This window comes from Trichomonas vaginalis, chromosome IV, assembly GCF_026262505.1.
Source record: "Trichomonas vaginalis G3 chromosome IV, whole genome shotgun sequence".
Classification (NCBI taxonomy): Eukaryota; Parabasalia; order Trichomonadida; family Trichomonadidae; genus Trichomonas; species Trichomonas vaginalis.
Genome location: NC_067206.1, coordinates 27,142,749 through 27,168,739, shown reverse-complemented (window position 1 = coordinate 27,168,739; position 25,991 = coordinate 27,142,749). Strand labels below are relative to the sequence as shown.

The following is a 25,991-nucleotide window of genomic DNA, read 5'->3' as shown; positions in this document are numbered from 1 at the left end:
GTCAAATTAGAAAATCATAGTCAATTCCATATTTGAGACTCTCATTGTATTGACTAGTTTTATTCAAATTAAAATCATAATTGCGGAATGGAAAATGTTTTCAATTTTCTTTATCTTCGAGTTGTTGAGTAAAGAAGAAATTCAAGCAGCACAATCAAAAGACCATGATATGAAAGAAGCATCCATGAACAGTAAAAGCTCTGTTATTATATCAATGAGATGGCTTTCAATTGAAGAACAGTTTCATCACTTGGTATTCGCAATAACAATTTCCCAGCTCTTAAATCTTCCATTTCAGGTCGACTATTTAAGATATCCTGAGAATGGAGAACAACCTCAAGATTATTTTAATATGAAACAATATTTGTTGACAAAATCTTATGAAAACAACTTTAATAGGCTTAGAGTTGATAAAGAATTAACATGTAAAGCCTCTGATTTCTTCACAAAAAATTCATCGAAAAATATCCTCATTAGGAACTATTTGGACATCGCTGTTTTATATGGTAACAAGCATTTTCATAACATATTAGTATCACAATATGGTTCTCGAGCAGTTTATCAAATTGCAAATCAATTCATTCTTAGAGAGAGAACAAAGTATAATTCCACATTTTTGTATGGAATTGATATAACAGTTTTTAAATCTAAGAAACTTAAGAACCTCTCTGATGTATCAAACATCATCCAATCTTTTGAAAAAATATTTAATGATCTGAACATTCATAAAGATAACTATCCTGATATGCTATTCACTTCTAATGAACCTAAACTCCTTAAGAAGCTCAAAAAGAAGTATCCAAAGTGTACTTTTATGCTACATGGAAAAGATTCATTCTTTAATTTAATAAATTGTAGAACATTCATAGGAACATATAGATCTGAGTTTTCAAATGCTATCATACAGTCAAGAGCTGAAGGAAATAATATGATTGATTATGGCGATGTCAAAATTGAAAAGATCAACAATGAAATGCCCGAGTTAATTTATAATATATTAGATGAATGCGAAATATGTGCTGATATTTATTCATATACACTCAGAGTATGTGGAGATAATGATGCTGAGTTAGCTTATGTCAGCAATAATTTTGTTCATAAATAGATGACTGTGTTAAGGTTAAAGATACTTGTGTAATTGGTATAAATATTGTTTATAATTTTATAATTTTTTGGTTTAATCAACGAATTGAGAACAAAGCAAAAAACAAACTATAGTATACATCGGAATAGTGTTCTTAGGATAAATTTGTCAATTCATTTGTAAAAAGCGCTATTTAATTATTACAAATACTGAAAGACTTAATGAAATGTAAAGCTTTCCTAGCTCAACAGGATAGAGCTTTGGACTTTTAATCCAAGGGTTTGGGGTTCGAGTCCCCAGGATAGCGTTTTTTATATATTATTTTTTTCGATTGTTCCAAATATTTTGGATAGAGATACTAAGATGAATAATTATAGTTATTTATTCGACATTTGTTTCGAAAGCCAAAACATAATAGTCCAATAATAAAATTATTATATGATTAATAAAAGGACATTATGAGTAAAAGCTAGTATCTAGGACGGTGATTACAAGCCTTCCATTGCCAGCCCAAACGTATGGATACCCATCATTCAAACTGAAGAAATACGATATAAAAGTTATGAAAAGTGCATTTCAAATATGATAGTTACTAATTCAGGTCAAAAATCGTGAAGCTTTCCTAGCTCAACAGGATAGAGCTTTGGACTTTTAATCCAAGGGTTTGGGGTTCGAGTCCCCAGGATAGCGTTTTTTTAATCATTATTATTATTAACAGGAACTCAAAGAATTATGAGGAGAAAAAAAACTCTTTAATATATTATTTTTAGTTTGAATTAGATTCGATCAAGATGATAAACAAAACAGAATATGAAATGTGCATACAGCTCAAAGTCAAAGATGGATATATAATGGAGTCGAGAATAGTTATTACTAGTCTACCATTTCCTTCCCAGATACCCGGAATTGATTTAACATCACTGAAAACATATCCATCATTCAAGCTGAAGTAGTAAGGATGACTTTCGGATTCGTTGTAATAACTCCCTTTTGCAGGAATATTGCCAGGTGGGATTATTGCATCAGCAGAGAGTGCCCAAGAGCTTCCCCCTCCTGCACCCCCATTTTCATTGTGCCCAGCAAATCCACCAAACCAACCACTTCCTGCACCAGGTTTATCTGTATCCCCAACCGGTTGGCGGACTCCATATTGGCTTTGAGACCCAAATTGTTGAGCTGATTCGCCATATCCAAATGTAAAGCCAAATGTTGAATTTGCTAATCTTTCAGAGTTCAGGATCCCATTAACCCAATAACCTTGAGCGGTAACACCACCTCCAGAGCCTCCTGATCCATCATCTTCCATTGTATCTTTAGTAAAGCCGTTATCTGACCCGCCTCCAGCGCCGCTCACAATCACGCGATGCCAAAGGTCATTTGCCAGAAATTTAACAGCAGTTTGACCTCCACCACTTCCAAAATCTTGAGAATATTGTTCAGGATTATAATTAGATGCAGAGCCCCCACCTCCATAGCCACCTTTCATTATTTTAGTTCCACTTGCGAATTTAACTGTTCCCTTTCCACCTATCGTCGCATAAGCGATTAATCGGTGTGAAAGCTTGATTATGCCTGAAATATAGCCTCCAGCACCACCACGACTTCCAACTTTGTTGCATTTTGTGTTTCCATGATATATCTCAACAATAGCATCGTTGATGCAATTACCATTACTATCTATGAATGAAGACATAAGTCCCTCATTTGCACCTCCTGAAGCTCCATAAAGCTCAAATTTATATATTCCTGGGTGAAATTTAATGACATAATCTGTACAATCATAATTTAAGGGGCATGGGTAATCGAATATATATGTCTTTGAGTCTCTACTTTCATTTACTTTACTTTGGTAATGTAGATTGTCGTCTAAACTATATGATAATATTTAAAACGAAACCCTTGTTTGAATGGAAATTTAGAAAAATGAATAATCTAACTGTAAAAACGTGTGAAAATATATATGTTCGTATATTTTAATGATTATTCTTGTTTTTTAGGTTCAAAACTCAAGGAAAATTTGATTTGGACAATAACGTTTCAAAATTTAACATTTTGAAGATGAAATATAACTCTATTATTTGTTTTTCGTCAAAATATCAAATATAAATGCCTCAACTTTTCTTACATCCTATAAAATTTACAATAACCGTTGACAGCTAATGAACGAAGATACAAAGCATATCATAGCAGAACTTGAAGAAGTAACCGAAGGGCGTTATGAAATTAAACGTCGATTAGGAAGAGGTGCATATGGAGTTGTTTTTGCAGCAAAAGATAAGAAAACTAAAAAGATGGTTGCCATCAAAAAAGTTGAACACATCTTTGATACACTTTTAGATGCAAAAAGATGTCTTCGTGAAGTGTGCATACTTTCGCATTTCAATCATGACAATATAACGAATTTAATTGATGTCACATCACCTTCGGACTACAACAAATTCAATTACTTAATTATCATCATGGATTTAATGGAAACCGATTTGCATCGTATTATTAGTAGTAATCAACCTATTACGGTTGAACATCATAGATTTTTCATTTATCAAATCCTTCGAGGTCTTAAATACATTCATTCCGCAAATGTACTCCATAGAGACTTGAAACCTGCTAATATTCTTGTAAACGCAAACTGTGATTTAAAGATTACAGATTTCGGTCTTGCCAGAGTAAGCGAGTTAAACGATGATAGCGATTTCCTTTCTGAATACGTGGCCACTAGATATTACAGACCTCCGGAAGTTCTTTTGAATTATAATACTTATGGACCTGCTCTTGATGTTTGGAGCGTTGGCTGTATCCTTGCTGAAATGATTCTTAGAAGACCTTTATTACCGGGTAAGAATACTCTCGATCAGATTGCTTTAATTGTGAATTTAATTGGATCTCCTTCAGAACAAGATTTAGAAGAATGTCCAGCTCAAAACGCAAAGAAATACGTACAAAGTCTTGGTGAGAAAAAGAAAGTTGCATGGAAAACAATTTTCAGAGGTAAATTATACATTGATGAAGAGTTAGACCTTCTTGATAGAATGCTTACATGGGATCCACGCAAGAGAATCACTGTTGACGAGGCTTTGGAGCATCCTTTCTTAAATTCATTACATGATCCAACAGATGAACCAGAAACATTCCCTCTTGAAGAATTCGAATTTGAAACAGATAAAATACACCTCAGAGACCTGAAAAGAAGACTCTGGGAAGAAGTTATTCAATATCATCCTGAATTTGGAGAGGCACCTCCTGTTAAGGAGACCTAATTATTACATGTAAAGAATTGCGTTTATTTGTTTTCAAACTTAAACTTTTTCTTAATAAAAAAATCTCGAAATATACTCTCAAAGAATTGGTTTTATTATGGTCAGGTATTGAATGTCCATCACAAAACTTTAATTGTTTATCATTAATTAAGAATATATGATAGACAATTTTCTTATCAAGTTGCTACAGCATTCATATAAGTTTCCGCATTATATAAAAAGATTAGAAAACTCTTTAAATAATCAAATCTTGTTTTAATTCTATAGATACGCTGCTTTCAGTGAAAGAATTTAAGGTCTTTTTTCATTTAAGGTACCCTATTCAAAAAATGAAAGGGGGTCCCTCACAAAATTGAAGGGGTATCATTCAAATTCTATCGAAATAGTACCTTAATTAAAAAAGCTCTCAACCGGTACCATTCAAATTCCCTCAAAAATATTGAAAAGATTTTAGGTATGCTGCTAATATAGTTAGTAGCATCATACAGAATGCATAGACAAATTTTTTACTAATTATTTTTTCTTAGAACCATAAGCATAATAATTTTGCAAAAGGTATGGGAATAATTTGAAAATTAAATTCAAAATTATTAATACTAGTGCAAGCTAGTGTAAGCATGTAAATGCATATTTGTGCACTGATTCGATACTCTTTTTTGGAAATTGTACTTTATCTTAAATTTCGAATGCAAATTTTTTGAATATGTGTATTGAAACTGTAACCTTTTGTCTAAGTTGCATTCTAATATAGCTCGAATTCTAAAAATGGGACTTTACTCCTCTTTCTTTGAGAAAATTTTAGACAATAGCCAAATTGCTAATTTTGTTGGAGTAATACCTGCATTGGGAGGTATAATATATTGTTCAGGGTTGAAACAAGGAGGTAGTTAGTGATAAAGCATAGTTACCACATGAAATGCAGTAAAATTTTGAGTCTAAACGTCTTTTAAACCATCAAGTATAAATTATAGAAAAAGATACTTTATATATAGTTAAAATAAAAATGATTAGAAAATAGCGTTTTTGATCAAAATTTCAAATTTTTATTTCCGAATATCTCTATTTGTGTCTAATTAGAGACATTTCTATAATTTTAGTGCGCAGCATATGCAATTCCTCTTTGGTTATTGCATTAATTTCTCAAAAAGAAAAAAGTCTTCAATAATTTTTTCAACAATACAGTACTAAAGCTAAGAACTTCTAAACACATGAAAAGTTATATCATTCTCGTTAATATGTAGATTATCAATGAAAAGAATATTGTGAAATTTGAATATTTTTTAAAATAGAATGTAGAAATACTTATCAATGCTTAAAATAGAGATATGTGAGAGCTAGATCCGTATTTATTTACGTTTTCGTGCATATTTTGAATATCAAATTAAATTAATTTTAAGATTTTATTATTGGTAGGAGAAATTTTTCAACTTGGGAGACAAATTTGAGTGTCACCTCCGATGAACAAAATACACGATAGTAATTTTCTTTGTTTTTATTTTTTGGGGCATTCAAAATTTTTTCTGGTCTTGTTTTTTAGGGGTATTATTATTGTCGTCTGGCGGTTTTAGACGACAATGCGAATTTTCAAATAATAGGATTTTTAGCCAGATAAAGAGCTACTCCATATATCATGCGTGTTTGCATACTATATACATAGATGGAATTGATGTTCTTCCTTTATTTAGGTACCGAAACATGCTTGAAAAATCTATTTTTTAGACGACAATGATAATTTTGTCACTTTTCCAGACGACAATAATAATTTGTCACCTTTTTAGACGACAATAATAATTTTGTCACTTTTTCCAGACGACAATAAAACATCCTCTGTTTTTTATGATACCATCCGATCCAAGCAATGTTCCACTTGGAGAGGTAGTTGAGCTGAGAACGTTGCTTTTTGGAGCACTGAGTTACGTAGAAAATTCTTTGAATTCTCTTGTAAATTCTCCAAAAACATACTCATCTAAGCTAAAACTTACAGAAAAACTGTACAAATCACAAATAGTTTTAGCTCGATACTTAACTCTCCTCAGATGGTATCGAAAAAACAAAAGTATATATCGATTTTTATTATCTAATAAAACGAATTCTGATGGTTCGATTAATACTCAAAAATTCTTAAAGTCAACGCAACAACAGATTCAGCAATTACATAAAAACGAAAGAATTCAAACATATAAGCCAGATTTATCGATATATAACTTCAATCCTCAACCATCTAAAGAACAAATACGTTTATTCTATGTTATGTTACTCATGCGAAAGCCTGCTTCTAGGCGTCTTCGTAATTTTACACAAGTTTCAATTAACGAATTTGCTTTTCCAAATGAGGAATATATGTTGCAGATTAAAATCGATTCTAGTCAGTTTTTACAGATAACAAGAGTGGACGTTCTATGGCCGAAAGAAATTCCTTCAAAGAAAGATTTTATTCGAAATTCTATCAGTCCTTACATCAGACTTGACTTGAAACTATTTGAACAGCTGAAAGATCTCGATATTTCATTACACCATATATACTTAATCGGTCAATATTCGCATTTTGCAAACTTATTATTGAAATATCAAGATGAATTCAATTTTGTTTTAAAAAGACACGAAGATTGTATATTAATACAGTTTTTAGGATACTATGGCTCTCGTTGTACCTTCGGAGTTTACATTCGTAACGAAAATGTCCAAATTATCAGTAAAATTCCAGTTTTAGAGATCCCGAGTAATCTTAAAACTGCTGAAAGTAACTTTAGTTCATCAAACGATACTCCAATGAAGTTCAACAGAAAGATTTTGTCGATAAATATTGGAAAGAATCCAGATGTTCAATCAATTCTTACGAAATTACGCGATACAATGATATTTACTCACATTCACAACATATATTTCTTGATTTGCAGATCCCTCGCTTTTTCTCCTTTTTCATTATTCAAAATCTCTTTAATATTTCCGAATACGAACGTTACGTGCGGACGTATTTCGATTATATACGCTGGATTCCCTGTTACAAGTGTCACTTTCTCTTCAAAAACAGGATGTCCATCCACCATCTCAGAATTTCTACCTGCTGGCAACGTCGCTCATCTTGCAAAGGCTCTTAGACTTGGTCCTCGTGATGTTGCCGACTCAATCAGCGCTCTTGCCATGAATCTTTGGTCATTCAGAGTTATTCGCATTGCACAGAACCCGAAAGCCTCTCTTCCGCCTGTTCCAATACAGAACCTTTCAAGGGCTGCCGCTTTGTCCATCTGCGTTTCGTATTCGTTCGCTCAGAACTTCAAATTGATCGCAACAAGACTTCCTCAGAAATTTTTGGTAAAAGTGATCGATAAAAACGGTTTTCGCATTCAAAATTATCGATCAATTGTATTTGAAAACAAAGGTGTCACAGAGTTCCAAAAAGTTAATGAGCACATTAACAGTTCTATGTTTTCCATTTTGCTTCTTTCTCTTGAAGAAAAAATGAAAGGAACAGCATTGAACATTGTCAGAAACGAGAATTCGATTGCCGCAACGTTTCATCCACACATGTACGTGAAATTCAAGATCCACAAGACAGGCAGTTGGAAATTACACGTTGACAGAAGAACATTTCCTTTCTTATCGTTTGGCGGCATCGTTTTCATTGGCCAACAAATAACGATGAGATTTGATGAGTACATCATGTATTTGATAACTTCTGTACAGTTCATTGGCTTGTATTTGAACAGAGTTACAGGTACATGTGTCGAACTCAAACCAGATAACATCACGTACATCAATGACTTGAATTTCTCAATCAGAGCTGCACAAATGACTTTGCACATGAGTTTCGCGGAAAACAATGATAATTACAAAGTTGGAAATTACGCGCTCGTGTTCAAAGACATAACAGGAATTGCTCCAATCCCTAATTTCTCATTCACCCCGCAATTTCCTCTCAACTTCCCTCTTCTTCCTCTGAAATATTCTGTCGCTGAATCGTTTGGAGCAATTATTTCCAGACGATTAAGTTCGTTAGTTCAATTCAGAAGAATTTTCAATAGAAGAGGATGGTTGATAACAAGCATTGACCCCAACCTCTGTTTCTCATTGATATTCACCAAGCCTCCTTCAACAGCTTTGACGTTGAACATCCAACTCAAGTCTGTGAGAGATTTCGCAGTTGTTGTTCCAACAATTGGTCAAAGCACAAAATTAAAATTGCCACTGTCACGTTTTCCGAGATTATTCAAGTCCATTCCTTTGTCGCATGCAGCTTTCAGGATCAAAATGGAGCAGTGTCTCGAGATGCGCACTTACATCGAGACATACATCAAAGAAGATGATTACATGAGAATGAGAGGTTTCGTTGGAACAGAAGAAAGCGATTTCACAATAAATTACAGGAATTCAAAGAACGATGTAACTGTTCATCACACTGCAGAAGGTTTCGAAATCAATTCGCCAAGATATCCGGGACTTAATGAGTTGTCAATGTCTTTGGTCGAATTGATTTCTGATCGACAAATAAGAACTGCAATCGCAACTCTTTTGATTGAATGCGCTTCTTCAATGGACCAAGATATTGCTTCTTTCGTGTTCACATTGGTAAGTTCATTGACTCATATAAGTGACAAAATGAACTGGATTGGATTGTTTAAATCCATTTCAACAAAGAAAGGAGTTTTTCAATGTAATGTTATATGTGGTCAGCCTGAATTTACTATTCTTGCAAATAATGCAAATGGAATTACTCACTTTCTTGCAATGAGTGGCATTAATACGCTGTTTCAATGTCAAGACAGTGAAATTTTCATGAATTGGTTTAATAATTACGTTAGATAAAATTTGTTTATTTTGTTTTTTGTTTTATATATAAATGAATGTTTTTTTCTTATCCCTTAAAGGTGCACTTACACCCATCTGACTTTAATTCAAATTTCTGACAACTGGCGTGAAGCGCCATTGAAATTAAACCCTAAAAACCAGAATTGAGTGCTAAGTCATACGGGCGTAAGTGCACACTTAATTGAAGAATTTTTTTGAAAGAAAAATTAAGTAGTTTCCATTTATCTTAGGATAATATTTTGAATACATAATAATGAGTTAGATCTTAGCAATTTTCAACACGCGAGGACATAATGGATAGATAATTGAGAACCACATTAAGTGATATAAGTAATTCTCTTAATTCCTTGCAGAATGTTTCATCCAATCATTTTCTGACCACTACTTTCTTCTAAACATTGGTCAGAAAATTTTCTCACAATGATATCTGAAGATGTAAAATAAGAAGTTTTGCTTCCAATATAATGAGGAACTTTATTACAACATGCAATTTTGGAATCGAGACTTCTCGATATTGAATAAGAATTTTGAAAACTATTGTACTTCACTATCGACACCTACAGAGATAAGATATTTGACAACTTCATGGTGACCTTTTTCTGTAGCAATCAAGAGTGCTGTCTTTCCATTTTTATCCTTTGCTTCTTTATTTGCCCCAATAAAGATAAGATATTTAACAGTTTCAATATGATTTCGAGATGCTGCCAAGATGAGTATAGATCCAAGGTGAAGTCATTTTTCTATCCCTGGGATAGACGATACACCCAAAATGTCACCTTTTTGGGATTCTGTTTTTTTTTGTTTTTTTAAGGTTCTCGCTGGCGACCCCCCACGTTCGTCGAAAAAAATTGGTGATTGGGGGGGTCGCCAGCAAAAATCAAATTTTTTCGACGAACGGGGGGTCGCCAGCGAGAACCTTAAAAATAAACCTCTGAAATTTTAAAAAAGAAAAAAGTGTGAAAATCCCCTTGATTCGAACCAATGGACTTTACGATTATACTATGACTCTTACCATTGAACTATGACTCTAAGGGTTCGAAAATTTATTTGGTGATAATATAAACTTTAATGAAAAATTAATCAGATCAATTTAGAAATATTTATTTCATAATATTGAATGAATGTATAAATCTAAATAGTATATTATCAAAAAAAAAATAAAAAAATAAAAAATAAAAAAAAATAAAAAAAAATAAAAATAAAAAATTAATAATAATAGTACCATCACCACAATTAGCAAATTCAAAAGATATATGAATTGCTATCGATCTCTTTCAAACAAACACATAGAAATTTTGATTAAGTATTTCAAATTTTTATATGAGATAAATATTGAACAGATAAAATATAAAACAATTTTTAATAATAAATATAGATATTTATTTTGTAGCCATTAAAATTTCTCGGCTATCTAATAAAATTTTGTGAGAACGTAATCTTTTCAAATTTAGTATCAATCTTTGGTCTTTTATTGTTCTCTCACATGTTGCTTCTGAAGGTGAAGCGGAGATAACACGAAGGGCGATATCTGCAAAGATTGATACATTGCCATCTCTATGAGAGATTTCTTCCCAACCGTATTCTTGACGTTCTTGAATCATATCATCAGAGAAGATATCATTATCACTATTAATATACGTGTTAAATAGTGTAATAATATCTGTTATTGTTTGACCCGGAATACGAAATTGTTCCAAAATACTTTTGAGATACTGCCTAGCTGCAACAAAATGGTTAACCGGCTGATTTGAACTAGATGTTACATCTGCGAGATCAAGCATAGGAGGGTCAATTGTAGCAGTTACCTGACGAATTGATCCCTCCTCAACCATATCAAGAGAAACTTCAGTCGAACCTTCTTCAAAGATAGAGTCCATATAGATAGATTGAATGTCTTCTACTGGATTAACGAAAGTTACGTTTGTAATATCAAATGAATTAATTGCCGGAGATTCGTTGATCTGCGCTCCGTGGACGAATTTTTGGTTGAAATAATACCTACCTTTCGGTGTAAAAGCGAAGGCTAAGCACCAAAGACCTCCAAAGTCCGATCCAAGGGTATAGTTCAACAACGATCTTGAAAGGATTCCAGCAAAAGGATTGTTGTTGCTGCTGGAAAGGTATTGGAGTGCTTCAATACCCTTGCAAAGCCATACGTAGCAATCAGATATCTTGGTTTTATCTGATTCGAACGTGGAAATAAGCTTCTTGAGAATTGCCAAGCAGTCTCTTAAGAACTTGATGTTTTCAATATCAATACGCGTATATCTTGAAATTTTGTCTTGATACTTGATAATAAACATACAAATATTATAATCATAGATCCACCTGGTGGATACATGCTTTGGACAGAGAGCTCCGATGTCTTCAACATGGATTCTACAAAGAGCTGATATTTCGTGGATATGTTTCACAATTGCTCCTAATGCTACGTCTTTTGTTGTCATATATTGATAACAATTATGAATCCTGTGGCATAAACACGGGATAAACAAGATTTTGAATAACCTTGGGTCATTTGAGTTGTAGAACGATTGATTCCATCCTTTCTGAAAACATTTCAATTGCGCTTTATTGCCATCGCAAACTACACTGCTGATCTTAACATCTCTAATGAAGATTCTGTTAAATCCTTGAGTAAGCGAGTGGATATAATCTTCAGATGTTCCACCATTCATTTGGATTGACTCAACAGGATAGGGCCGCTTGCTTTGCAGAGGATTTGTGAGGGAGAAGTCCAGATTGTGAAACTGCTGAGTCTTCCCCTCATCAATGGCAACACAGGTACAGGCAAGCTTAGCAAACTCATCAACTTTTGCAACATGGATTGAATTTGCAATTTGTATCATTGTTTGCCTTAGTTTGTCAGTTGAAATAGGCTGGTATATTTGAGAAGCTAGTTTATCAACATTGATGTTAACATTGTGTAACTGTGGGAACTTCAATATCATCGAGTCTGCAGTATACATTATAATGGTTTTAACTAGCTTTGTAAACTCTGGGCTTGAGAAGGTATTCAGAGCCAAGTTAAATCTTCCAGTAAATGTAGCAAGCTGTTCATAGATATCCCCTAACGATATAGGTGTAAGCCCTGTTGCTGGGACGTTTTGATAGTATTGATCGATTGTTTGTTGTGATGCTACTTCTCCTGGTGTGCATATGTGCCGTTTGTTTTGGATCCATTTTTTGAAATGATCCTCACGCATTTCTTCCATTGCACAGTGGCATATAGTTCCGTCAGGACGCTTTACTAGTTCATTGCATTTAACATAATATTTTCCGTACTTGTCGCCTTTTTTATATCTAAGATACTGATGCTTAGTACCGACCTCAATGTCTTTATAGTACATCGGTACTGCATCAATCATTGTTGAAATAATGAAGTGATTACTTAAGCATTTTTATTCTCAATTTGTTTTGAATAAATTCAATTTTTTAATGCATAATTTTTAAAAATTCTCTAATATACCTTAGATATAGATACATTTATTATCAATTCAAAAATTTCAATACAGTTTTGGGATGGGTAGCCCATCCCATATATTCAAATTTTCAATGATTTTGGGTTGGGATTCCCAGACCAGAATAATTTCTAATTATAATTCGTAAAAATATATGTATATCTCATTATTACATCATTTAATATATTTTTAGTTAAATAGTCACTATTTTCACAATTTTTATTATTAATTACTGAACTAAACAGGTTTCAAATAGAAAGAGTATAAAAGATAAGTGTTTTTCTACATGTGTTTCGATAAGAATTATAATAATTGATGGTTTTTACAGCCAAATTTATTTTATTATTTAAATTTCAATGAAAAAAGATAAGAATTTTTTAATAAAAATTTTTTATTAAGAATTTTTTTTTGTAAAATTGACATTGGGATGACGATAGGGCTGGGATCTTATCCACCCCGTTCATTTGGGAAAATTGCAGATCTATAAGATGAGTGGAGTATATCCGGTCTGATTTCTTGATTCTTTATCATATCTAATAGTGATAAAAAATCTAACAACTTCTAGTTGACAATTTTCTGCTGCAGATTTTAATTTTACGTATTCTTCTTTTATTATCAAAACTTCAATTCCAATCTTGCCAAATCTCACTCTGATTATTGTTTTATGCTTGATTTCAATTGAATATAGCATCCATTTCTTGAGGAGTCATATTGATTGAAATAATTTAACTATTTAAGCCTTTTTGGGATCTGCCATTTTATACGATCAATTAAGAACCCGTAAATTTGGATAATTTAGAGAGTACCTTCGCTCATTATTGATTCGATAACTTCGCTGTTATCTTCTCTTATTTTCATTAGTGAAGGTGAGCAGTTCCTCAGAAAATTAACATCATTCAAAAAGTACCAGAATGATAGAATTCTATTTCAGTCCATATTACAATAGATTTCTTATAAATTCTGAAATTTATCTCAAAAACTGACATATCTAAAAGTTGTTGCAAGCCATGTCAGCTTCAGAACAATTACCAAATGGAGGCGAACATTTCTTTAGCAGAACTACGCTAATTGAAGAATTCAAATACCCTAGCCAAGCTTCGAAAATTATAAGGAACGTAAATTCCACTAATATTTTACAAACAACATCACAAATCAATGATCTCATTAGAACTAACAAAATACCTATCCAAATGGCACTTTATTTGATTGACAATTTTCGAAAATTCGTGTTAAAGAAATTGAATTATTTGCGGAACTTTATCAAAAGATTTCAAACGAATTTTCATTTATCATCAAACCGAATAATGAGAGGTTAGCAACAATTTTACATTATAAAGGTCTCCATTTCGAAAATTTCGTTGCAAAATTATCACAAGAAGAAATTCTCAAATTATATCCAACAGAGTCACCTTTATTCTACATTGCATGGGATAAAGTTGATGACCTTAACAGTAAGTTCCCAAGTCTTGATATTAACATGATAATAAATGAAATCACTACACTTGATTGTGCAATTAAATACGGCTCAGAATTATGTTTCAATTACCTTAAGAGCAGGGGTGCCCGATACACAGATCACTCCGAAAAATATGCTGTTCAAGGCGGAAAACAAAGCATTTTTATGCAAATGTTACAAGAAGGTAAAACATTTGATAAGATGATTAATGCAGCATTGGATTATCAAAACTATGAAATTGCTGATTACCTTCAATCACATTATGGACAACAACCTGATTCAATAGCAGAAAGCATGTATTTCGGAAATTATGATGTTGCATCTTATTTACTTTCTCTTGGAGGTGATCTCAACAAAAATTACATCATTTTTCTTTTAATGTCTATCATCGTTTTACCGTATTATTTTTCTATTGATGTTCTTCATTACTTTTTGCAATTCTCTTTATATTCATACTTATCATTGTTTTATGAAATTGTCTTTCTTTTTATGTTTATCATTGTTTTATGAAATTGTCTTTCTTTTTATGTTTATCATTGTTTTATACAATTCTCTTTCTCTTCATATCTATCATCGTTTTATTGGATTCTCTTGATATTAATGAATGCGCTCTTAGTTTAGCAGTCAAAGCCAATTCTATAGCAATCGTCGAATTCTTAGTAGAACATGGTGCTGATGTTAACTTGAAACTTATTCTCTTTCTTTTCATATCTATCATACTTTTATGGTATTATCTTTCTTTTCAAATTTATTATTGTTTTATCAAATTCTCTTTCTTTTCATATCTATCATTTTTTTATAGAATTTTCCTTTTTTTTATACGTTAACCTTAAGGTTTATCATTTATTTATATAATTATTTTTCTTTTCATATTTATCACTATTTTATGGCATTTATTTTCTTTTCATATTAATCAATACTTTATTACAATCTCTTTCTTTTCATTTTTATCATTATTTTATTACAATCTCTTTCTTTTCATATTTATCATTATTTTATTACAATCTCTTTCTTTTCATATTTATCATTGTTTTTTGATATTCTCTAAATATTAATGAATGCCCTCTTAGTCTTGCAATCAAAGAAAATTCTACAGAAATTGTCACATACTTTGTTGATCATGGTGCTAATGTTAACATGAAACTTATTCTCTTTCTTTTCATATTTATTATTGGTTTACAACATTCTCTTTCTTTTCATATCTATCATTTTTTTAGAGAATTTTCCTTATTTTCATATTTATTAATGATTTATGGAATTATTTTTCTTTTCATATCTATCATTATTGAATTGCATTATATATCTTTTTATATTTATCATATATTTACACAATTCTCTTTCTTTTCATATTAATCTTTGTTTGATATAATTCTCTTTCTTTTTAGATTTATCATGTTTTTATAGAATTCTCTTTCCTTTAATATTTATCGTTGTTTTTTGGTATATTGTTTACTTTCATATTCTTTAGTGTTTTATGAAATTTCCTTTCTTTTCATATTTATTGTTGTTTTATTACATTATATATCTTGTTATACTATTCTCTTTCCTTTCATGTCTATCATTGTTTTATGACATTATCTTATCTTTCATTTTAATTATTATTTTATGAAATCTTCTTTCTTTTCATCTCTATCATTATTTTATTACATTACTTATCTATTCATATTTATCTTTTACTTTTTATATTCAGCATTGCTTTATTACATTCTTTTTCTTTTCATATCTATAATTGTTTTATGAAATTATCTCGCTATTAATGAATCCCCGTTTTCCCGTGCAATTAAAGCAAATTCCGCAGAAACTGTCAGATTCTTAGTTGAACATGGTGCTGATGTTAACATGATATTCATTCTTTTTCCTTTCATATTAATCATTGATTTATAATATTTTCTATCCTTTCATATTTATCATTGAATTACCAAATTCTCTTATTTTTCATATACATCATTGTTTCAAACAATTCTCTTCTTTTTCATATCTATCTTTAATTTAGAATATTATCTTTCATTTCATATTTATCATTGGATTATGGAATTATTTTTCTTTTCATATTTGTCATTGGATTATAGAATCTTCTTTCTTTTCATATCTATCATTGTTTAATACAATTCGTTTTTCTTTCATATTTCTCATTGATTAATGTTCTTCTTTTTCTATTCAAGTTTATCATCTCTCTCATATCTTTTATTGTTTTACAGTATTATCTTTCTTTTTATATTCATCATTGTTTGATGCTATTTTCTATCTTTTCATATTTATCATTGTTTTAATCAATTCTCTTTCTTTCCATGCTTATCATATTTTTATAAAATTCTTTTTATTTCCATGTTTATCATTATTTAATACCATAATATATCTTTTTACATTTATCATATTTTTATGATATTCTCTTATTTTTTCATATTTATTAATGCTTTATAAAATTCTTTTTCTTTTCACATTTATCATTGCTTTATGACATTCTATTTCTTTTCATATTTATTATAGAGTTATGAAATTTTTATTCATTCCATATCAGTCATTGCTTTATGAAATTCTCTTGATTTTAATGAATGCCCTCTTACTTTTGCAATCAAAGCAAATTCAATTGAGATTGTCCATATCTTAGTTGAGAAAGGTGCTGATGTTAACATGAAACTTATTCTCTTTATTTTCATATTTATCATTGTTTTATAACATTCTCTATCTTTTCATATTTAATAGCATTTTATACAATTCTCTTTCTCTTAATATTTCTCATTGTTTTATGAAATTCTTTTTCTTTTCATATTTATCATTGTTTTATGTAGTTCTTTTTCTTTTCATGTCTTTCATTGTTTAAAACAATTCTTTATCTTTTCATATTTTCTATAGTTTTATCACATTGTCTTTCTTTTCATATTTTTTATAAATTTATCACATTCTCTTATCTTTTATATTTATCATTTTTTTAAACAATTCATTCACTTCTCATATCAATCATTGTTTTATTACATAATCCATCCTTTCATGTTTGTCTTTTTCTTATGCAATTCTTTTTCTTTTCATATTTTTCATTGCTTTTTGGAATTCTTTTTCTTTTCAAATTGATTATTGTTTTATGGCATTATCTTTCTTTTCATATTTATTATTGCTTTAGACAATTCCTTTTCTTTCCATGTTTATCATCATTTTAGACAAATCTTTTTCTTTCCATGTCTTTCATAACTTTAGACAATTATTTTTCTATTCATACAATTCTATTTCTTTTCATATCAATCATCGTTTTATGAAATACTTTTTCTTTTCATATCAATCATCGTTTTATGAAATACTTTTTCTTTTCATATCAATCATCGTTTTATGAAATACTTTTTCTTTTCATATCAATCATCGTTTTATGAAATACTTTTTCTTTTCATGTCAATCATTGTTTTGCAAAATTCTTTTCCTTTTCATATTTATCATTGAATTATGGAATTTTTATTTATTTCATATCAATCATTGTTTTATGAAATTCTCTTGATATTAATGAATGCCCGAGTGGGGGACAAACTCGCCCATTGTCACTTTTCATTAACCTTAAACTTGTAATTTTCATTATTTTTAATTAACCTTATTTCTTTCCCAATTCCTGATTTATTTTATTCACTTACTATTAAAAGTCACATTTTAATAAAATATAATAATTTATTTATAGCATTTTTTACTATACTGTAATAAAAAATTAATTATAATAAATTAAATGTTTATTAAATCAAATGTTTTCTTTGCAATAATATTTTTAATGTTGAGTAAACAATGTTGGGATCAAGTGTATCATTTTTCAGATCTTTCTGAACAGCTTCAAGCATACTGATGCATTCGACTTTTTAAAATTGTGTCATTTCTTCGAAATCTCTTGTGACTTTTTTGATAACTTTAACACTTCTCTCTGAATCCAGACCTTTAATTTGCAACTTAATCAGGAATGAAGGAACAACACTGGAATATAACTCGATGACAAGTTCATCGAGTCGAAGATTTGGTTGTACACCATTTGTATGTGCCGGATACCATTGTGTCAAATTTTTTCTGAAATTAACTTTAAAAGTACTAAGTAAGATCATGAGATATAGCAATATATGTTTAAACTAACTTATATTTTGGTTGTACACCACTTGTATGTGCCGGATACCATTGTGTCAAATTTTTTCTGAAATTAACTTTAAAAGTACTAAGTAAGATCATGAGATATAGCAATATATGTTTAAACTAACTTATATTTTGGTTGTACACCACTTGTATGTGCCGGATACCATTGTGTCAAATTTTTTCTGAAATTAACTTTAAAAGTACTAAGTAAGATCATTTATTTTTGCATAATATAGGGTGTCCAAAGGTGCGTTTAGCACAGCGCTCTATATGAGACTATTAAAGGAGATATATGCTGATTATAAATATATAATAAAAAATATGAATATATGTATATGATGAGTAAGTTGTATTTTGGCGCCATGCCGGGATATAAAATGAATTTTGAGACAAGAGGCGGTTTCGCGGGAAATTTTGGCGGGATTTTTTTCATTTTTTTAATGAATCATAAAGAAAACATCCTCGCTCTTGCAAAAAAATGCAAAGACTGTAAAAAAATCTACGAGACATTGGTAAAATGCTTCGGTATAGATGCTCCTAGCTATTCCACTGTAACATATCATGTTAGGATGTATCACTTCATGAACAAAAAGGCGCCCATCATAAAAATTGACAAAAAATCGCCGGATCAAAGAAAAATCAAAGCAATTCTTCAAGCGCTAGATGAAGACCAAGAGCATCACTCAGAAGGATAGAGGAGATGACAAAGATACCACGTACAACAGTCAGTTATTATCTGCACAATTATTTGAACTACAAACTAGCGTATACACGTTGGGTTCCGCACAACCTTAATTCAGTTCAAAAAAAATCTAGAGTCCAATCTTCGAAAGAGCTCCTCTCTATATTGGGTGCGTATCAATCCAAGAAGTTTCGCTTTTTAGTAACAGGGATGAGTCTTGGTTTCAATATGCAACAGAAGCCAAAATCATGTGGATCCCGAAGGATGAAAATCCGCAAACATTCCCGAAGAAAAAAATTGACACACAATGATGATGTTGTCGTTTTTTGGGGCGTGAATGGCATCATCGCAATTGATATTCTTCAAAAACCTAATACGATGAATGCTCAGTATCTAATTGACAATGTTCTTACTCAAATTATCAATTCTGATGAGTTTGAGAAATCCAAACAACAAAAACAAAAGTTTGCAATTCATTTTGATAATTCAAGAGTTCACAAAAGTCATAAGGTAATGAATTACTTGTTGGAAAACAATGTCAAAGTTGTTCCAAACCCAATTTATTCACCTGATATTGCACCCTCTGACTTTTATTTATTCGGCACGCTAAAAAAGAGAGCTGAAGGACGCGAATTCGCGAGTCCAGATGATCTTGAAAATTTTGTAAGAGAGCAATTTGAGCAATTTTCTCATGATGATTTAAAGCGTGTCTTTCAAGCCTGGATCGATCGCTGCGAACGCGTGATTGAATCCAATGGTGATTATATTTAAATAAACTTTATATATATGTAACTTGTTTATTTCTATTCGCAGTATTCAGGTTTGTGCTAAACACACCTTTGGACACCCTATATAATGCCAATATGGTTTCTTTTGATTTTATTTCATTTATAAGCAAATCAGATTTACCCAAAAACTCCACTCCATAAGCGTTCATTTGCTAAATTAAAAAGTGACAATGGGCTAGTCTGTCCCTTTCTCATGAATGCCCTCTTAATATTGCAATCAAAGCAAATTCAACTGAGATTTTGAATTTATAACGATGATACGGATATAATATTGGTAATATATTATATTCTTATAAAACTATATAGCATTTTCACGATATTAATTATTCAGAATGCAAAGATGAAAGCGATTCTGATTTTTACATTGGTAATAAGATATCTTAGAATTTAGATGGAAAATGGAATAACAAAATTAAAAACGTGATCGTAAATCTGAATTTCAGATTTTACAAGTGATCTTTTCCTGGTAAATTACTCTCACAATGACAAACACATATATTGTAACAAAATGAGCATTATATGACTCTTTAATGATCGAATAAAGGGATAATTATAACAAAATAGGAATGGTGGCTTGGTGCTTCATTGCGCTAAACTTTTAATAATGAGTAGTGGAAATATTGAACAAACGAATCATATAATCACTGTTTTAAAAATCTGTATTAAAATATTCTGGAGTAGTAGGGTATGATGGGTTGTGTGACTTTTTTTGTTACATCTATATATAGACGATGCATTAAAATATATTTATTTATAAACACATTAAAAAATTAACATTAATTTTAAAATAATTTATTTTTTATCTTTTATAAAAGAAGTTATATATAGATGATGTCAGATATTCCGCGATTAATTAAACATTGTTTAAATCCTGAATGGGTTAAACTTCAATTTAAAAATGAAGATTGTGAATTATTAAATGAATATGAAAGCCAAAATAAGCTAATGAGGTATAAATATAATGATAAAGAATATTTAATTTCATGGAATCAATGGAGTCATAATCAAAGACCTCATAAACGAGAAGAAGAAATTGAAAATAATGAAATGGAAATCATTGATGACATTAAAGAGGATGGAATTCCTAAATTTTGTAGAAAAACCTTTAGAACTAAGTTAGGAGCATATAAACGTAGAGTATTAAATCCTGAATATCTTAAACATCAATTTAAAAAGGAAGACTGTGAATTATTAAACGTTAATGAATATGAAAATGCTAAATCAAAACTGAGATATAAATATATTGGAAGTGATGAAAGGTGTAAAGATAAAGATAAAGTTTATTCAGTTTCATATAATAACTGGCACACGTTAGGGATAAGAAAACATTTAGGAGATTATGGGAAATGTTCTGAATTCTTCAAATCTAGTATGTACGAGAGAGTAAAAGAAATTAGAAATAATTATTTTCATGAATAAAATAAACTTTAAAAATTCATGTCTTACATTTTTGAATAATTTATTTTTTATTTAATGATAAATGAGTATAACAACTAATTCATTGAAATCTTTAAAGTTCACTAATTCAGAATTAGAAAATATTTTAGAAAATTTTGGAGACGGTTCTTATCCAACATATATGCAGAATGTGAAAGAGTTTTCCAGATTGTTGAATGAATTTAAATATAACGGACCAATTACTAAAAAGGCTATAATGAGATATTTATATCCCAAAAAAGTTGAAAAACAGGAGAATATTCCTCTTTATGGTCCAGAGGACCTGGGCTCAGAGAGCCTTGAAACACCTCCTGAATATTTTGAAGAAAAAATTAAACAAGATGAATATTATAACGATGAGATTGAGAAATTGGAACAATTAAGAAATGAAATAGATGAAAGAATTAGTGAATTGAGAAATGCTGAAAATGAAGTAGAGGGTTTAATGAATATCCCAGCTTCAGAATCAGAAGTTCAAAAATCACATGAGGAAAGATATAAAAATTACTTTTTGGAATCTACTAAAAATTTATTAGATGGTGATATTGACGAAACACTTTCAGAAGAAGGCACAAAATTTATTCGTAAACATAAGCTTCAGTTTATTGACGATGGAGATTATCCATGTATATTACTTTCACCTCCTCTTGATTCTGAAAAATTCAAAAAAAGCACTGAAAAATGTAACATATGCAACAAATAACAATTAAGAAAGAAGACCATGATATTTACACAAATTATTATTTAAATAAATGTACAGGTGTTGATAAAGTTTTTGATTTGTTAGATAAAATATCAAAGAAACAATTGGAACCATAAAATTTTATGTGATTGTGGTTTCATTATTGAAGATACCAATAATGTTTCATATGAAAGAACAGCACCGAAGGAAGACGAAGTGGAAAGGTCTATACATTCGTTATTAAGAACATAAAAGATATGAAAACTTATAAGCATTATATTTATTCATTTATTTCAGAAAAAATGAAGCAACCCATAAAACATCATCTCATCATTTTATAGCTATTCATACATTCCTTTTCAAAGTTGTGAAATTAAATAAGACAGGAATTAGATTTAATGTATCAGGGTAACGCATTCTTGAGTAAATTAAAATGTATTCGTCACGTCGCGGATGATAAAATTTATGTGTCTTAATTCATTTTATGGACTTTAGCCCTGGACTTTAAAGAATAAACTTTATTTTATTTATTTTTAATTTTTATTCTTACATAAATGAACAAAAATGGAACAGCTAAAATGAATGATAATCAAATTAGAGCAGAAGGTAGAAGGTTATTTAAACACTTCTATAACATTCCTGATAGTGTTAATCCTAAACTCGTAGAAGCTATTTAAATGAAGCCATAGATGCATATGAAGGATTTGACATTTCATCAGAAGTGAGAGGTTAGCAAGAATGTTAAACGTTAATATTGATTTCTATTATTGTGATCCTCAACCAGAAGACGTGGACATAAATAAGGTAGACTTTCCATTAGTGGAATCAATAATGATAGATCCAGAATTTGAAACAGTAAATATTTTATTAACACAGAGTCCATGTGGAAACTTCACGCTGACAGAAAACAGACGTTGAAGACTCACGGGATATAAAGTTTGCCCTTTTGCAAAGAAGAAGTATATTCTATCCGTGATGATCCAGAAAGGAAAAACAAAGAAGATTTTTAAAGCATTGTGAGAAATGTAAAGAAAATAATGAAGATTAATTCAGACGTTCAATTGCAAAAGACACAGAACCATATGCACCACATATTACAAACAGAAGATATATCAGTGGTTATTAGCTCATAATTTGCAGGAATATTATCAACCGACAAGATATTATATTACTTTTGACTTCGAAACATTAGAGACTAAAGAAGAATTACAACTTTCTGAGTGTGCAACTTTGACGCTTACTTAAAACCATTCATGGTATCATCAACGGTTAAATTAAACGATAACATATACGAGGAATTTTTGCTTAACTTCGAGTGATTCTTTTATTTCTGATTGGATTGAGTTTTTATTTTCAACCTGTTCATTAGTTGCTAAATCAAATATTGAACAATATGAGAATTATTGAAGTCGCAAACATTAAATGAAAACAGAAGGAAGCATTTAAAGAACTTCTAGATGAAGAATTTAATAAAGTGAATATCATTGGTTTAATTCGGGAAAGTTTGATTTAAATTTAATTCTTCGTGATTTAAACACTGCAAAATGGAAAATAAAATCAATGCTGGGTTCTTCTTCTCAATTTAAGCAAGTCATTGTAAAGAAAACAAACGTTCCATATGAATTGAGATTATTGACATCAGAAATTATATAGCGGGTGGGACATTAGACCAATTCACTCAAGATTTCGGAAACAATAAATCACGTGTTAAATCCTTTTTCCCTTATCAATTCATCACATGGGAAATTACGAAGAAGAATTATATAAAGAGGAACCATTCACGAAAGATTCATTTTATTCAGCATTAACACAAGAAACAATATCCGATTCAGATTATCAAATATATCTCAATGATGCTAAAAATTTTAAGAATAGATTAGAATATTTTATTCATTATTGCAATAAAGACGTTGAAATTATGATTGACCCAATTGATAAAATTATCGAAGAAACATTTGTTTATAAAATTGATATGCTTCATAATCTTTCTTTATCATCGAATGCTTCAATGATTCGTTACGCTTTAGCATATAAAGACTTTAATCCTAATGAAACATATCCAGAAGAAGAAAATGTGGAATCAAGTTTTGAATTAACAAAAAAGTATTGGAAATATAAAATTGAATCATATAAGAAACAAGATGAAAAAGCAGAAAGGGATACTAAAAACAATGTTTCAATGGATGACTATCAATACTATCATGATTTAATCCTTTCATCTAAATGCAAAATGTGTGGTAAAGCGTTTACATATGCAAATAAACCAACATTGGATAGAATCGATAATGAAAAACCACATACCAAAGAAAATTGTCAGTTAATGTGTTGTTATTGCAATGTCGTAAAATCAAATAAAGATGAAGATGTTCAACGTTTAAGAATCAATTTAAGAAATTATGCATTAAAAAAATAATTTACCAATGACTTAGATTCGTTGAAGCTATACATTCTCCGTAATGGAAATTACTGGTGGTCTATCAAATGTTCAACATCGTGTTAATCTTAAAGGAATCACGCACATTAATAAACTTTCATATAATCCAGAAACTAAAACTGTATCAAATGAGGACACCACCAACATTATGACTCATTTCGTTGGAGTTGACTTTAATTCATTATATCCTTCATCATTTTCATCTAATCCTCATGATTTCATTCAATATACTGACCATAAAATGTATATGCCGGGAAGATTGAATGGTGTTATCATTTGTGATACAGCAACAAAGAAGCAAAAGCACTGGGAATTATTAGAAAGAAAAATACTTTATTCGTGGCTGAAGTAAAGGGTCACATTGATGAAAAATACATTAATGATTACATAAACTTTTTACCGATAATAAGAAACTTAGATATTATCACAGATGAAAAACAATTGGCAGTTTTATGTATAATTACATGAAATCAAACAATCTACCAGTTGACCAGAAACAGAGAAAATTAACTCAGTTAGCATCAACACACAACCAATATCAACCATTTTCTTCTTATTATCTTTGGTATCTAATAGACAGATTTCATTTTATCATCGATGATATTCAATCAATTTTAACATTTACGAAAAACACTTGTTTTAATGAATTTGCGAACAAATTCATGAACGAAAGACAAAAGGCTGAATTAGAAGGAAATAAAGGAAAAAGTTTATTTTGCAAGATTTCACTTAATGGATCATATGGTTACGATGCAATGAATACACAAAATTACACAAAGACTAAAATAATGAATGCACAGAAGTCACGCGTTGCATGTATGTCAAATAAGTTTAAAAACATAAGAGAAATAGGTGAAGATACATATCAAGTGATGCTTAAAGATAGATTTTATAGATGTGATACATGTTTACAAGAGGCATTCTTCACTTTAGATAATGCTAAATACTGGTATTTGGTTTTCATTTATGATTTTATGTATAAATGCATGAATGTTAATCGTTTTCATTTCATTGAAGGTGATACTGATTCATCTTATTGGGCAATCGCTGGTGATCCAAATCTTCCTAACACTCAAGCATTTCAAGCAATTGTTACCGATAAACAATTTTATGATAAAAATATTTTCAAATTCGCACCATTTGATTTCTTCTGTTTTGATGAGAAATTTAAACCTAAATTAAAGAATAAAGCTGAAGAAAAAGCACATGAGAAGAAGTTATTGGGTTTAGCAATTGAGAAACAACAATAACATGGTTGCTTTATGTCCTAAGTGTTATACATCATTCAATGGTTCAATTGATGGAAGTGATTTTAAAAAGATTGCACAAAAAATGAAAGGTGTTAGTTTACGACAAAATAAACAATTAACACCTAAAAATTATTTGGATATAATAAATGATAAAGTGATATTTGATGGTCAGAATATTAATTTACAACTTAAAAACGGGTCTATGACTCGCTTAACAATCGGTAAGACTGCATTAACAGGAGCACACACTAAGGCTGTATGTTGTGAAAATGGATGTTGTATGCCATTTATTTAATAAAATACCACAGAAGAGACAAAAGGAACCGTTAATGATGGTTTTGATTCTTGATCAAAGAGGTGGGCACCCTTAAAACATTGATTTTATTTTTATATAAATGGATAACGTACATTTAAAAAATTTAATTGCTGATTTAGTACTTAATCAAAAATTTCTTAATTATTATGATTTAAAAGCATATCTCCAAAAATATGATAACAATATAACGGGTGATGATATGGAATATTATTATCCATATTATAAAAATGAAAATTTGAAATATCA

General features: G+C 30.2%; 6 protein-coding genes, 2 non-coding genes and 4 pseudogenes across 12 annotated transcripts, besides 8 other annotated features; 9 read left to right on the top strand and 3 right to left on the bottom strand.

Annotated features, from left to right (window-relative positions):
• Positions 1 to 53: 53 nt before the first annotated feature.
• Positions 54 to 1,117, top strand: TVAGG3_0176750 (uncharacterized protein; the record flags this gene model as incomplete). The annotated part of the gene is made up of 1 exon (XM_001309296.1): positions 95 to 1,105. The coding sequence occupies one exon, from the start codon at positions 95 to 97 to the stop codon at positions 1,103 to 1,105; it is 1,011 nt and encodes a 336-aa protein (XP_001309297.1).
• Positions 1,118 to 1,317: 200 nt separating this feature from the next.
• Positions 1,318 to 1,391, top strand: TVAGG3_0176740. The gene has a single exon. It is a non-coding gene; the product is annotated as a tRNA-Lys (tRNA).
• A 309-nt stretch (positions 1,392 to 1,700) lies between these two features.
• TVAGG3_0176730 lies at positions 1,701 to 1,774 on the top strand. Its single transcript has one exon. It is a non-coding gene; the product is annotated as a tRNA-Lys (tRNA).
• A 51-nt stretch (positions 1,775 to 1,825) lies between these two features.
• TVAGG3_0176720 (glycine-rich protein family) lies at positions 1,826 to 2,989 on the bottom strand (the record flags this gene model as incomplete). Its single annotated transcript, XM_001309297.1, has 1 exon — positions 1,851 to 2,777. One exon carries the CDS (start codon positions 2,775 to 2,777, stop codon positions 1,851 to 1,853), a length of 927 nt encoding a protein of 308 aa, XP_001309298.1.
• A 247-nt stretch (positions 2,990 to 3,236) lies between these two features.
• TVAGG3_0176710 (STKc MAPK domain-containing protein) lies at positions 3,237 to 4,371 on the top strand (the record flags this gene model as incomplete). The annotated part of the gene is made up of 1 exon (XM_001309298.1): positions 3,244 to 4,341. One exon carries the CDS (start codon positions 3,244 to 3,246, stop codon positions 4,339 to 4,341), a length of 1,098 nt encoding a protein of 365 aa, XP_001309299.1.
• Positions 4,372 to 6,177: 1,806 nt separating this feature from the next.
• On the top strand, positions 6,178 to 9,144 carry TVAGG3_0176700 (uncharacterized protein; the record flags this gene model as incomplete). The annotated part of the gene is made up of 1 exon (XM_001309299.2): positions 6,178 to 9,144. One exon carries the CDS (start codon positions 6,178 to 6,180, stop codon positions 9,142 to 9,144), a length of 2,967 nt encoding a protein of 988 aa, XP_001309300.1.
• A 63-nt stretch (positions 9,145 to 9,207) lies between these two features.
• Positions 9,208 to 9,322: a mobile genetic element.
• Positions 9,323 to 11,007: 1,685 nt separating this feature from the next.
• On the bottom strand, positions 11,008 to 11,450 carry TVAGG3_0176680 (uncharacterized protein; the record flags this gene model as incomplete). The annotated part of the gene is made up of 1 exon (XM_051225483.1): positions 11,008 to 11,450. A coding segment is annotated over one exon (443 nt), but the record flags the coding sequence as incomplete, so codon positions are not given.
• Positions 11,451 to 11,898: 448 nt separating this feature from the next.
• On the bottom strand, positions 11,899 to 12,515 carry TVAGG3_0176670 (uncharacterized protein; the record flags this gene model as incomplete). The annotated part of the gene is made up of 1 exon (XM_051225482.1): positions 11,899 to 12,515. A coding segment is annotated over one exon (617 nt), but the record flags the coding sequence as incomplete, so codon positions are not given.
• A 5,048-nt stretch (positions 12,516 to 17,563) lies between these two features.
• Positions 17,564 to 17,600: a terminal%2Cinverted (terminal inverted repeat of MuDR-5/MuDR-7_TvMULE4 transposon ID:TVAGG3_0176660).
• Positions 17,564 to 18,391: a mobile genetic element.
• Positions 18,390 to 18,417: a terminal%2Cinverted (terminal inverted repeat of Mariner transposon ID:TVAGG3_0176640).
• Positions 18,390 to 19,689: a mobile genetic element.
• Positions 18,486 to 19,609, top strand: TVAGG3_0176650 (annotated as a pseudogene). The gene has a single exon. A coding segment is annotated over exon 1 (1,124 nt).
• Positions 19,662 to 19,689: a terminal%2Cinverted (terminal inverted repeat of Mariner transposon ID:TVAGG3_0176640).
• Positions 19,689 to 19,819: a mobile genetic element.
• Positions 19,782 to 19,819: a terminal%2Cinverted (terminal inverted repeat of MuDR-5_TvMULE4 transposon ID:TVAGG3_0176630).
• A 2,480-nt stretch (positions 19,820 to 22,299) lies between these two features.
• Positions 22,300 to 23,247, top strand: TVAGG3_0176620 (annotated as a pseudogene). Its single transcript has one exon. A coding segment is annotated over exon 1 (948 nt).
• Positions 23,248 to 23,305: 58 nt separating this feature from the next.
• Positions 23,306 to 24,123, top strand: TVAGG3_0176610 (annotated as a pseudogene). Its single transcript has one exon. A coding segment is annotated over exon 1 (818 nt).
• A 303-nt stretch (positions 24,124 to 24,426) lies between these two features.
• On the top strand, positions 24,427 to 25,281 carry TVAGG3_0176600 (annotated as a pseudogene). Its single transcript has one exon. A coding segment is annotated over exon 1 (855 nt).
• Positions 25,282 to 25,991: the final 710 nt, after the last annotated feature.